Source organism: Castanea sativa, chromosome 6 (genome assembly GCF_040712315.1).
Source record: "Castanea sativa cultivar Marrone di Chiusa Pesio chromosome 6, ASM4071231v1".
Lineage (NCBI taxonomy): Eukaryota > Viridiplantae > Streptophyta > Magnoliopsida > Fagales > Fagaceae > Castanea > Castanea sativa.
Window position 1 is genome coordinate 55,520,635 of NC_134018.1, and position 13,880 is coordinate 55,534,514.

General features: G+C 34.7%; 2 protein-coding genes across 4 annotated transcripts; one reads left to right on the top strand and one right to left on the bottom strand.

Annotated features, from left to right (window-relative positions):
* Positions 1-5,529: 5,529 nt before the first annotated feature.
* On the bottom strand, positions 5,530-6,171 carry LOC142640212 (uncharacterized). The gene has a single exon (XM_075814296.1). The coding sequence runs from the start codon at positions 6,169-6,171 to the stop codon at positions 5,530-5,532; it is 642 nt and encodes a 213-aa protein (XP_075670411.1).
* A 2,049-nt stretch (positions 6,172-8,220) lies between these two features.
* On the top strand, positions 8,221-13,753 carry LOC142637940 (cell division protein FtsY homolog, chloroplastic). 3 transcript variants are annotated; one of them, XM_075811917.1, is made up of 12 exons: positions 8,221-8,709; positions 8,813-8,917; positions 9,155-9,228; positions 9,339-9,397; positions 9,885-9,922; positions 11,260-11,380; positions 11,509-11,577; positions 11,673-11,755; positions 12,364-12,432; positions 12,626-12,688; positions 12,834-12,975; positions 13,386-13,753. In XM_075811917.1, exons 1-11 carry the CDS (start codon positions 8,395-8,397, stop codon positions 12,945-12,947), a joined length of 1,110 nt encoding a protein of 369 aa, XP_075668032.1. In that variant the 5' UTR covers positions 8,221-8,394; the 3' UTR covers positions 12,948-12,975; positions 13,386-13,753. The 3 variants fall into 3 exon arrangements, with proteins under 3 accessions (XP_075668032.1, XP_075668033.1, XP_075668034.1); XM_075811918.1 differs by lacking the exon at positions 9,885-9,922 and having other exon boundaries at positions 8,314-8,709; positions 11,273-11,380; XM_075811919.1 differs by lacking the exon at positions 9,885-9,922 and having other exon boundaries at positions 8,314-8,709; positions 11,276-11,380.
* Positions 13,754-13,880: the final 127 nt, after the last annotated feature.

Below are 13,880 nucleotides of genomic sequence, written 5' to 3' on the forward strand. Positions count from 1 at the left end.
TTAATAAATTTTGACAAATAACCACAAGACGTTAATTAGCTCACGGATGAAAACTCGCCCGAATGTAGACCCGCTACAAATGACATGTGGATACTACTTTAATGTTAGCTATTTAAACATTTGTAAAAACCAATTTTTCAAAAAAACTTATCAAGTTTCAGCACATAAACATGAAGAGAGATTAGCGAAGATAGTTAAGTATGGAGATAGTATCTTTCAAATGTATGCTCTTAGCTGTCAACTATAAGTTTCGGTTAGTAATAGCATTATTTATGGTGCTACATGTTTGTAATTCGAACCACATCTCTCTAATTTTCTATATTACTAAGCATTATTTATGGTGCTACATGTTTGTAATTCGAACCACATCTCTCTAATTTTCTATATTTACCTATCTCAATATGTATATAAAATTAAAATTTTCTGGATCTCTAAGATTAGAGACTCTTACCAAACCGGTGACTAGTCCTTAAAGCTACGGCAATTAGTGACAGTAGCGATGTACTTACAATAAAAAACAACAGCCAGACTTTTAAAAGAAAATTTTATTGGTTTTGGTTGGTTGCATCATCACTTTGTCGTCATCGTGGTTATGTCAGCTCCTTGCATGTGAACATTTTCCATGAATTTTCTTTTCTTTTTCATGAAATGAATACCTGTCCATCAAATTGAAACCGGGTCAACTGTCAAATAATTGGCAATGTTAATAGTTTGGAAAGTGCGAAGGAAATGAAATAAAATTAATGTTTAAGGGTGTATTTTTTTATTTAAATTTTCATATTTGGGAACTTAATAAATGGAACGCTCAATCTTAAGCATTTTTTCTATAAAAAAATATAATAAAATGTAGGTAAAATATTGCATTTACCCCCCCCCCCCTTTTAAATGTGAAGGTTATATCAGTAAAATAATATAAATATGTGTGTGTAATTTCATTTTCTTGTTTTATAAACTCCCAAATACATTAATAGAATAATATACCACATTTCAATTTTATCTTGAGCACACTAATTATAATATTAGAGGTCAAGTTTGTAGAAAATTTAATTAGCGTGAGCTTGACTTAGCTTAACTTGTTTCATGATTCAAGCCATTAAGCCAAACACAAGCTTAAATAAAGACAATTCAATTATACAAACAATTTATTGCTCATGCAAAAGCAATCATAAGCCAAACGCAAGCTTAAATGAAGACAATTCAATTATACAAACAATTTTTTGCTCATGCAAAAGCAATCAAGTTTGATTACAAATTGTATATAAAGAGTGTAAAATGTAAAAGCAATATAGCTTCCACATTAATACAAGGTTGTAAACAAGATGAGGTGAGACACATGCTTCAATATTTTGTTAGTTTCTTCTCATATCAAGTCCATAATATTAGGGGTGTGCAAAAAACCGAGGAACCGAAAAAACTGATTCAAATCGACCGAACCGATGCAAAAATTTCAGTTCGATTTCGGTTTCGATTTTATAATATAAAAAACCGAATATTTCGGTTTGGTTTTTGGTGGCAATTTTTTATCCACCAAGCTGACCGAACCGAACTGAAATATTATTATAATATATTTTATATTAAATATATAATATAAAATTTGTAAATGTTTGAGAATTGAGACTAGAGACACGCTTCGGCAGTGGCAGCTTTGTGTTGGGCCTGCACCTGCATCATTTTATTCACAATTAGGCCTTGTAGATTAGTCATCAAAATTTCAAATGATTCAAAATTGGGCCTTGAATAAAGTGATGATTGATCTGGCCTAGCTTTTTTTTTTTTTATAAGTGATCCGGCCTAGCTTATCTTAATAGCTTATCTTAAGCATAGCATTTTAAAATAAAACCCATTAGATTAATATCTAATGATTCTAATTAAACTAAATCTAATTAGACTATAAAATCAAAAGTTGAAAACCCTACCCCACATTCCCCACACTTTTCACTCACACTTTCCACTCTCTCTCACGTTCAGTCTTCACTCTCCAAAATAGATAGCCTCCACGGTGAGCCTCCATTCAGCCTTCACTCTTCAAAACAGACAGCCTCCACGTTCAGCCTTCACTCTTCAAAACAGACAGCCTCCACGTTCAGCCTTCACTCTCTCTCACGTTCAGCCCTCCCCACGTCGGCTTGATCATCGGCTTCTCATCTCACGATGAGTCTCCATTTTGAAAATCTCTTTACTCTTTGACCCTCTCTTTGTTTTGTGTTTTGGTTTTTGAAAATAGTGATTCTCTGTTTTGTAGTAACAACATAATATCAAGATATTTATTTTTTCAAGTTTTAATGTTTTATATGCAACTAAAGTTAGGGTTTTGAAAAAATTGATAACCCATGTGTTAAAGTTAGCTCAGCCGATTCCCTTTGTCTCATGTGCTCGTTGAAAAGCTCAATAAAAATCATCGATTTTGGACGTCGGGCAACCCTTTCCTATCTCGGCCTTATCTAGCCGATGATGGACTCCTCCTCGGTCCAATCTCCGGGATGACCATGATCAGTCTCCACTTCTCTATCCATCAACAATGCTTCTTGCGTCGATGTTCCCACATCCTTGGATCATTTAATATTTTCAGATTGAGCCTCTGGTTCAATACATACTCGTGGGCCCATTAACCCTACAATAATAATAATAATGGGAAAGTTAGAAAAGTAATGAATGCAACTGAGATGAAATAACGAGTGAAAACACATTTTAAGGTGGAGTAATGCTAAAAACATAAAAATTGGTATAATTTTATGTTACTATTTGTCACATGACAAGTTGTAATCAATAAAAATGATTTAATGGAAGGAGAGAGCCATGTTTACGTGATAATAGCATAGTAGTAATAGTGCTACATGTCTGTAGTTTAAACTTCAAACCACACCTCTCCCCTCTTACCGAACCGGTGACTAGTCCTTAAAGCGAAGGCAAGTGATAGCAGCGAGGTACTTACAATGAAAACGACAGCCAGACTTTTAAAAGAAAATTTTATTGGTTTTGGTTGGTTAAATCATCACATTGTCGTCATCGTAGTTACGTCAGCTCCTTGCATGTGAAACATTTTCCATGAATTTTTGTCCGGAATGTGGTAATCTTTTTTTTTTTTTTCATGAAATGAATACCTGTCCATCAAATTGAAACCGAGTCAACTGTCAAATAATTGACAATGTTAATAATTTGGAAAGTGCGAAGGGAATGAAATAAAATTAATGTTTAAGGGTGTATTTTTTTTATTTAAAATTTTCATAATTGGGAATTTAATAAATGGAATGCTCAGTCTTAAGCATTTTTTCTATAAAAAAATATAACAAAATGTAGGTGAAATATGGCGTTTACCCCCCCCCCCCCTTTTTTTTTTTTCAAAATGTGAAGGTTATATCAGTAAAATAATATATACACACACACATACATGTATAATTTCATTTTCTTGTTTTATAAACTCCCAAATACATTAAAAAATATATATACCACATTTCAATTTTATCTCAAGCTCACTAATTATAATCTTAGAGGTCAAGTTTGTAAAAAATTTAATTGGTTTGAGCTCGACTTTGTTTAACTTGTTTCATGATTCAAGCCATTAAGCCAAACACAAGCTTAAATAAAGAGAATTCAATTATACAAATAATTTTTGCTCATGCAAAAGCAATCGAGTTTTACAACAAATTGTATATAAAGAGCGTAAAATGTAAAAGCAATAATATAGCTTCCACATTAACACAAGGTTGTAAATAAGATGAGGTGAGACACATGCTTCGATATTTTGTAAGTTTCTTCTCATATCAAGTCCATAATATACCTTATTAGCATGGATACGTCTAGGCATGACAATGGATTAGGTTTTAGGGGGGGGGGGGGGGGTGTTTCTATATACTAGCTCGACCATAAGGTTTGTAAGTTTTTAAATGGATTTGGAGTGAATTTGAGTTCACATTTTAAATTTTGCTAGTGTTTGATTTTTATATCTAGCTTATTGAGTACCTAGATCCAACCCAATTGTGTATTTATATTTACTAAAATTTTCTTGACGCAAAAACTAGGTTTCCCATAATAAAAGTGATTGTGTCTCTCCTTTTCTTTTAAATTAAAATACCAATTAATTTAGTGTAAATGAGTTTAGTAATTTTTAAATAGTATTTCAGACTTTCAATTTAGGCTAACCTTGATCCAATCCTCATGGTAAACATGTGTTTTGAGTTTTTAAAATATATTCATGAGATGAATTTGGGATGGAAAATTGGAAATTCCTAGAATTTAATATGTTCTGGTAAGGATTTGATATGAAAAATATTTACATGGTTTGGGTTTGGAAATTTTTTTTAATTAAGAATAATTCTATATTATTCGTCCATTAAGATTTAAGGGTTGGAAATGGAAAATTGCTATTAAAAATTTGGTAGTCTTGACCCAAGGTAATCTCCTTATAAAGGGTAGTGTGATAGCTCTTTTAACGCTGAAAGATTAATGGAAAACTGCTACATATCTAAGTTGAGAGTTTGTGACTTTGTGTACTGTGTTAATTTGAGAGAAGTGTATAGGGATTTTGAGATTGTGAAAGCGTCAAAATTTTGAGCTTGTATATTATTATTATTTTTTTGTGTGTGAAGTAAGATTAAAGCTAGTTGTGTTTATGAGGTTTGTGAGTATTTTTGTGAGAGCTTTTTAGTATACAAGAATGGATTTTGGTTGGTATATATTGCCTATTATCTAAATTTCGTATCTTGCTTGGATATTTTGGTTTCTTATTTAAGTAAATACGCTCTTCTAACCCCAAATTACAAGAAATTAATCTAGGAGGTGCCATTGTTACAACAAATTAGAGCTCAATGAGGTTCTTGGTATAGTTTAAAAAAAAAAATATATATATATATATTTATATATATATATATATATATATATATATATATATATATATATATATATATATATATATTTGGTGAATGTTTACAAAATATCTAGATTGTATTTGGCTTGAGCTTATGTTGAGCACACTAATTGTAAGGTTGGAGCTTGAGCTTATTAAAAATTCGAGTAGTTTAAGCTCAATTTGACTTGGCTTGCTTCACTTGTTAAGGTTTCAAAGTTAAACAAAAACTTGATCAAGATTAAACTCAGTTCCACAACAAACTTTGTTGAAGTAAAAAAAAAAAAAAATCATAATAATTTGCATATAAAGAGCATAAAATTTACACATAATAACTCTACATTTTTTGCTAAACAACAACATTATCATTCAACTAGCAAAACAATGGTTGTTAGCCTTACAAGCATCTGCAATTACTATAGGAAGACTACACATATTGAAACAAAATGCTCCACAAATCTAATTGCATACTTTGTAGCCTCATGGGCAGTAGTATTGCAACATCTTCTAACCCAACTAATATTACAATTCAAAAAGAATTTACGAAGATCAAGTATATTTCTAATAATAGTAGCAATGGACCAATCATGCTGCAATTCAGATGTGGTTAGGGGATCAAAACAGGAATTAGCATCTCCTTCAATGATGATATGTTGCCAGTTTTCACTTAGAGCTAGCTGGATTGCCTAGAGTACAGCTGCAGCTTCAGCTTGCAGTGGTGAGCACCATTCATGCATTTTAGCCCAAACATTAAGCACCTCTCCATTTTTATATCTAGCCACCACCGCCAAAGTAGTGGCATTTTCGGACACAGCAGCATCCACATTGAGTTTAATCCATCCATCCTCTAAAGCTTCCCAACCATTTAAGCTCTTGTCCTTGGATACAGGCTTTTCCTTAGATAAGGTCTTAGCATATTCCATGGTTCTCTTCTTTATAAGTTGGGAGGTTTCCATAATGTCAATGTGGCCAGCATTCTGCAATAACTGATTCCTCATTAACCAAGCTGCTTCTAAAGTAATCAACATTCTTAATGAATCTAGCTCATTATCCTTTTTATTCCTTGCTGATTCCACCCCCAAAAAGCTGTTAGGACTAACTATGAATTTGAAAATATCCTCATTAGTGGAGATCGGTATGCAATCAGATCTCAAACCACCACAACTAGCAAACCAAAGTGCCTTGGCAATATTGCACTTAAAAAATAGATAGCAGCAATTTTCTATATTTTCGCCATATAACACATAGTTAGGATCCCCTTCACTAATTCTCAGCAAAATATTTTCTTTAGTGGGGAGAGCATTTTGTCCTATCCTCCACAATAGCATTTTTGTTCTTTCTGGAGCTTTCAACCTCCATAGTTTCTGCCAAGGAACATTATATGGAGCATTGCTTGGAGTTTGTTCATGGGAGACTTGATAGGCCGACTTAACAAAGAAAGCGCCATTTTGGTCTAGAACCTAAATAAGCTTGTTTGGTATTGGGCTGAATGGGATTTGGCTCTGGATAATTGCTTGAACTGAGGTTGGGTCAAACAACTCTTGGAGGAGGTTGATTGAGGTTGATTTTCCAACTACGACAACTTGCATCAATTAATTGTGACACCATCAAGGGGTTTTGGATGATGCTTTCATCTTTTGGTTTAGGTTTGAACCCTTGAACCTAAGGGATCCATGGATCCATCCAAGCATTAACAGATGTACCATCTCCTATCAAATAACAAGCACCTTTTGCAATAAGCTTTTTAGCCCCTCCTATTGCTTTCCACACCGGTTAAGCTCTCTTGGGTGGATTTTTTTGAAGCCAATCACTTCTGACTTTGTGCTTTGCCTTGAGTATTCTCATACATAAGCTATCTCTCTTCAAAGCTATCCTCCAAGCAAGTTTAGCCAATATGGCTTGATTCACATCTTTGGCTTTTTTGAAACCCAACCCTCCTTGGCACTTTGGTTGGCACAACTTATCCCAAGCCCTCCAAGCTACGAATCTCCCTTCAAAATTTTTTGGCCTCCACCAAAATCTTCTAGTTGCTGCATCCAGCTTATCACAAATCTTAGCAGGTATATTGAAAGTAGACATGGAGTAAGGGGGGATGGCTTGAGCCACAGACTTGAAGAGAGTGCTTCAACTTGCCCAAGATAAACATTTACTATGCCATCCCATAAGCCTTGCTTGAAGTCTGTCTTGCAAAAATTTGAAGTCCTTTGAAGGTGTTTTAGATTGAAACAATGGGGCACATAAATATATAGAGTCTTTCTTGAGCCCTTTCATTTAAAGAATTTGTTTAATTTCTCTGCATTTTTGTTTTTGACAATGTTTGGACAAAAACACACGAGATTTACTTATATTTAAACTTTGGCCTGACCAATTACAATATGTTTTAAGGCATTGATTTATGGTAACAGCTTCTCTCCTACAAGCCTTGAATGTCATCAGCATACATCACATGAGTAATGGCAGGCCTTCCAACGCTTGCTTTCACACCACTAATGTTATGGTGCCTAAACTCTTTCTCCAAAAGCCTTGAGAGAATCTCTTGCCCCAAAATAAAGATATATGGGAATAAAGGATCCCCTTGTCTTAACCCTCTTTCTAGCTTAAAATTTTCTGACTTGCCACCATTTATCAACACCTCAAAAGACACTGATGTGATGCATTCCATGATCCACTTGATAACACATCATTAAAACCAAACTTGATCAACACAACTTTAATGAAACTCCAATTAACTCTGTCATAGGCTTTTTGAAGATCTAGCTTAATAGCCATTAGACCCTCATTCATTATCCTTGCTTTGAAACTATGTAAAATCTCCTGGACAATAACCTGGTTCTCATATGAGCCCATATTAAGTTCATAATAATAAACCTTCCTAACAAAGTTAAGTTAATGCGTGACTTGTTTATCCTCTAAGGCTTTAACTCTACTTATGAACTTCTTGACAAATAACATAATTTGCTTAAACTCAACTTCTTTATAAAACAATCTTCAAAACTAGGCTTAAAACGAGAATAGCCAACATGTTGGTCCCCTAGTGGTAATGGCTTGGGTCTACATGTTTCAAGACATGGGTACTAACAATGTGTTGTGGCTTTTTATACCCTATTTGTAACTTATAAGCTGTTCACCTAGCTCATTAGCGACTATGATGTGGGGTTTTAGCTCGAGAGCGGTTATGGTGCTACTCTAAGAAGTACAAACACTTCATTTAGGGTGTCGAACTTGTATCATACCGGTGTCGTACTGACCATTTTTTATTAGAATTTTTCAAAAATTGCTTGTCACCGTGCTGTACCAGTGTCCATACTTGTATTTATATCCGTGTCTATGGTTCCTAAGTGCTACTATAGTTACTACTATAGTCACATTCAGGTAGCAAAACCACATAGTTCTCTCTCCCGACCATTTTAATTAAAATGAGATGGTCCATTGAATGTAAAAGTACGAAACGGCGTCGTCTTAGATAGTTTTATCTGAAACAGCAGTGCCCAATGAAAAGGCTAATAACCCCTCTCTCTCTCACACTCTCACAGGTTTGAGAGAAGGCAAAAATGGCAGCTTCCTCTGCGAACCTCTCGCTCCTTTCCAAACCTTCAACAGCTTCTTCACCACCACACCTTCTCTTTAACCTCCCTAAGACCCTCTCCGCCAATCCCCGACCCGGAACTTCCCGGTTCAAATGCTCGGCCGGGCAGACCGGGTTCTTCACCCGGCTGGGGCGTTTGATCAAAGAGAAGGCCAAGAGTGACGTGGAGAAGGTATTCTCGGGCTTCTCGAAAACCCGCGAGAATCTCGCCGTCATCGACGAGCTCCTACTCTACTGGAACCTCGCTGATACAGACAAAGTCCTCGACGAACTCGAAGAGGTTTTGTTTAGTTTAGTACTAGAATGCTCTTTATACTTTGAGTTCATTTTCTCATTTTTCCTTTATTTGATGAATTGGGTCCTAAACTATGCGTTGAATTCAGGCTTTACTAGTGTCTGATTTTGGGCCAAGGATCACCATTAAGATTGTGGAGAACTTGCGGGAAGATATATTGTCGGGAAAGCTTAAGTCAGGGAGTGAGATTAAGGTGTTGATACTGAGCTTTTGTTTTGTATATTTAGTATGACATTCATTGTTCTCTGTTTGGATTTTTATGTTTTATATGTTGGGGCTTGGTTTTGTTTACCTGGGCTGAATTGTAGCTTAATTTTATAAATAAGCTAACAAGCTATAGACTATAGTATTAAATTGAGCTGGGTTAAGTTTATTTTCTGTACTTGGGACTTTTTGGATCATTGATGATGTGTAAATTGGATGTTTCTAGGATGCATTGAAGAAGAGTGTGTTGGAATTGATAACTACGAGGGGTAGTAAAACCGAGCTTCAACTCGGATTCAGGTTTGCATGTTTTGAAGCATTGGTTTTTGCCCATTGTTATGTTTTACTAGATTTGGTATTGTCATCAAGTTGGAGTTTTTATGTTGGTTTAACTTTTGTTATGGCATCAGGAAACCAGCCGTGGTTATAATTGTTGGTGTCAATGGAGGTGGCAAGACAACATCACTTGGTAAGACATGAAATTATAGCAGTTACAAGTTCTTTGCTGAGCTTCAAGATTAAACCCCATTTGTTTTGATGAAATTTATTTCTCAAGAAGGTTTTAATAAAATAGATCAGCTCATTGAAGGTGGAAGAGAGAATCAGTTTATATAATTTTTTATATTATTTTCGTAGTTTATATGAATTCGGCTGAGGCGTCAGTAATATATGTTTAGTAAAAATCTATGCTACCTAATAGGTTTTTTGTTTCCTTGAAAAGATTCCAAATTATTTCTCTGCTGAACTGCATTTGTGGGGGTCTATTATAGTTGATTGATCTTTTGTCAATTACAACTCGGAAAAATTTCATCAAGTTAATAGACTAGAGTAAAGGAGACATATATATATATAGATAGATAGATCATTTTATTATTAAAAGGAATTCTTCAAATTTTAAATGAAATTCCAGAGTATAGCAAGCAATAAAATGATATTCTGATAAACTGCATTTGCAGGAAAACTGGCCTATAGACTAAAAAACGAAGGGGCCAAGGTAAGATTATTACTTGATTATTGCTTTTCCTGCAATGAAATATAATGAGTTGAGTGCCTCACAAAGAATAGAAGAGAAGCCTGGATTTTGTGTTCATTTGAGAATCTGAACTGGACTTAGTAAGATACCTTAGTTGTTTTGGCATGTGATATGATTACGAAGACAAGTAGTTGATTGAAAAAGGAAAAAATATGAATAATATTTAGTGTTTTAATTTTATGTTGTTAATCCTTCAGAGCATATTACGTCACATAATAATATTGTTGTTTGTTAATTTAATATTGTTGTTTGTTAATTTTAATGTTTTCTGGTCATAGGCCATTTTGGGGTTTGGGTTCTTGTTAAACAGCTTAATATTTGGAGTTGTTTATGTTAAGTTATTGAAAATTGAATACAAAGTATATGGTGTATGTTCAAAATAAAGAGTGTCATTCCTCAGGTTGCTTTCACTGGTGTCCACAAGTTCAATCTTGGTTTAAATAACCTTTTATTGGTAGGTTGATTTATGTTTCTCTAACAATAGATAAAAATACAAATTACCTTCATTACTATGAGGTATTGAGGTTGCTCTCATTTTGCTCCCTCGACTTTCAAAACCTGCAATTTACATTGATGCCGATGTGACCCTTCTGTCAAGAATCACTAAATTTGAGCTGTTAAACTCGAATGTATCAAAACAATTTTGTTTACGACATAAATAGAAAAAAAAGGTTAAAAGTAAAATAAATATAAAAATTCTAAATTAATTAAAATTTATTTTAAAAAAAATCCCACCATGACTGCCATTACCACTAGAAGGCTGGAACTCCCAAACCCAAAAATAAAAAATTGTCTCTACCATGCTTCGGCAGCAATATACCCTCAAGCCACAACACCTTCCACTACCAACTGTTATGCTTCTTCACCCACTACCAACTGTTATGCTTCTTCACCAAAAAATCCCCAAAATACCCAATCAAGGCAAACCATCCCTATAACCCAAAAATACCCAGCTCCATTACACACCATGATGATTCTCCCATCACCTAACTAGCAGCAACGGCCAGACCCACACCTAAGCCCACTTACAACTGCTGCACCCATGTAGGGGTCAGGATCTTTCAGAAATACAATAAATGTCTGATACTTGAGCAATCTCATTTGGGATGGACAATTTTCTGTACAAATACAAAATTATACGCCAATATTATTGATCTTATTCTTGATGAAGCTAATGTTCTCAATATTTAAATAATTTGACTTATTTTTGCTGATTCTCCTTTGCATTTCTAATATTTGCTGAGTGGGGCATGCCTTATTCACAAGTTGGTCTTCATTCCATTTTAAAAATATTTCAGATATTGATGGCAGCAGGTGATACTTTTAGAGCAGCTGCTAGTGATCAGCTGGAGATATGGGCTGAGAGGACTGGGTGTGAGATTGTTGTGGCTGAAAAAGATAAGGCTAAAGCATCATCAGGTAGACAACTAAATTATAATAGTACAATGAATTCATTTTGCATATTGTTTCCATTGTTTTTGTCTGTAAAAGTTTTATTTGTTATGTTATATTTACTAATTCATGATATTAAAGTGCTTTCTTAATAGTTCTTTCACAAGCTGTGAAAAGAGGGAAAGAACAAGGTTTTGATGTAGTTTTATGTGACACATCTGGACGTGAGTACCCTGGACTTTCATGCTTAGTGTTTAGTATACTTTAATGCGCCTCTTTGTGGATTAAATTTCAGTACATTGTAATTTTATGTTGTCAGGTCTCCACACTAATTTCAGCCTGATGGAAGAGTTGATTGCCTGTAAAAAAGCTGTGGGGAAAATTGTTCCAGGTGCACCAAATGTAAGCTGAAAGCGTGGCACCTTATCCTTATTTTTACAATTGAAGCATTATATGTTTAATTGTGTAAGAACCTTGTAGCATGCCTGAGAAATTGGGGGTGGGGGTCTATGATGTGATGCTAAAGTATGACTTCATGTCTGTCTGTTGCTTTGTCCCTAGTTGCCAATAAACAAGTGGTAACATAAATTAAAAAAAAATTTCCTTCCTTTCTTTTTTTCTGTGAAAGCAAATATTATTTGCTGCAGTTGTGTACTGTTTTGGTATCCTCTTTTTAAAAACAATTTTGTTACTTATCCAAAAAAAGAAAGAAAAAGTTATTTCTTATGTGCTCCTGTATGCTGGTTCCATCCAGCTTTTGTGGTCATGTATGTAAAGATTTCTTAAGTGAAAAATATAACATGTAAGGTGGATGCCTAATAATATTACGACTGCAGTTATTCCATCTCCAGTAGCCATCTCTCCTGGTTTCTTTGATGGCTCTTGGTGTTATGGAGAATGGCTTACATAAATTTTAGCCTTCATACTGGATCATATGACTGGAGACTTGTTGTTAAACAATATTTGTTGGTCTTTAAGACTGGTCTAAGATTATCCCATTATATGTGCAGGAGATCCTGCTAGTTTTGGATGGGACAACTGGTTTGAACATGCTACCACAAGCAAGAGAGTTTAATGAAGTAATAATTCCTTCTTTGCCTTCCACATTAACATATTTGGGTACTAATTATTATTATTGTCAATCAAACAAAAAGATTTTGATATAATGGTTGCTGGACTGGTTTTTATTATGCAATACAACTAAAGCTGAGAAAAAAAAAAGGCTCCCTTCAAGTTTCCCTGGAAATTTTTGACTTGGAACTTTTGATACAGGTGGTTGGAATTACAGGATTGATTTTGACAAAACTTGATGGTTCTGCCAGAGGTGGCTGTGTGGTATGTTTAATATGTTTAATGTTCATCTGAACCATAATTTTGTATGGTCTCATACTTTTACTTTCTCGCTTCCCCATTTTTTGTCCCTATTTCTTTTATATATTAATATCCAAGGTGGTCGTGTAACTGTAATCTCTTTTTGCAGGTCAGTGTGGTTGATGAGCTTGGCATCCCTGTAAAGTTTGTGGGTGTTGGAGAAGGTGTTGAAGACCTTCAACCCTTTGATGCGGAGGCCTTTGTTAATGCCATATTTTCATAAAGCGTAAAAAGTGGCCAGCAAATTAACTGTTAGTTTTCTGATTTCAGATGATAGTGACACATTAGATCCTGTAATTCTTTTGTTTGAGTTGTATGTGTTGATGACAAGTAGGCAGCCATGGAACTAGCTTCCACTAAATATATATTTTCCCATATCATATGTTATGGTAGAACCTAATTCAGCCCTGAATTAGGCGCCACCACCATCCCACACGCAGGATGCCAACCTGATTGATTTCATAATTCACCCATGGAGTTTTGGAATTTTATCTTGAATCACTAATACCTACCTGATATCAGTGCACTGGTTTAGAAACAGTGAAACCAAACAAACAGTATACTGCAAATCTCTCCTAAGACACAGTCACAAATCAATTGAATTTTCTTCATAACACGTGCTAAATTGGTGTCTTTGTGTTGTCTGCCTTCTCTTTTGTAGGGTTTTTCTCTTTACAATTCAGCAGCGGTGCTCAGCATAATAGCAAGACACTATAATGAAAGCAAGCAAAGCAATAAAAGAGAGCCCGAAGTAAAGAGGTTAACCTTGAGGCCACTCTTTTAAAGATGCATTATCATACTAAAGTGTGAAGAAGTGACCTGGGCTGCGGATAGAAATAGCTGTTGTTGAGACTCTGCACACAATTCTTTTCTGCTTTTTGTGGCTGACACTGTTGACAATTTGTTGCGTGTGAGAGAACAGAGAATCTCTAGTTGATCACTAGTTTAACTTATTTTTTCCCATGTAAAAAAAAAAAGAGTAAAAATAGTACTACTGATAATGTGAAATTCATGCATCATTGTTTCTAATTTCTAGCCCATGACGGATCCAGCATTATTGTGGCTTTTAATGTGGTGTTAAACGACCCATGTTTTTATGTTCTTTGGTTTTTTTTTTGGTGCATTATTAGTTAGCTTTGACCAATTGGCAATCCAT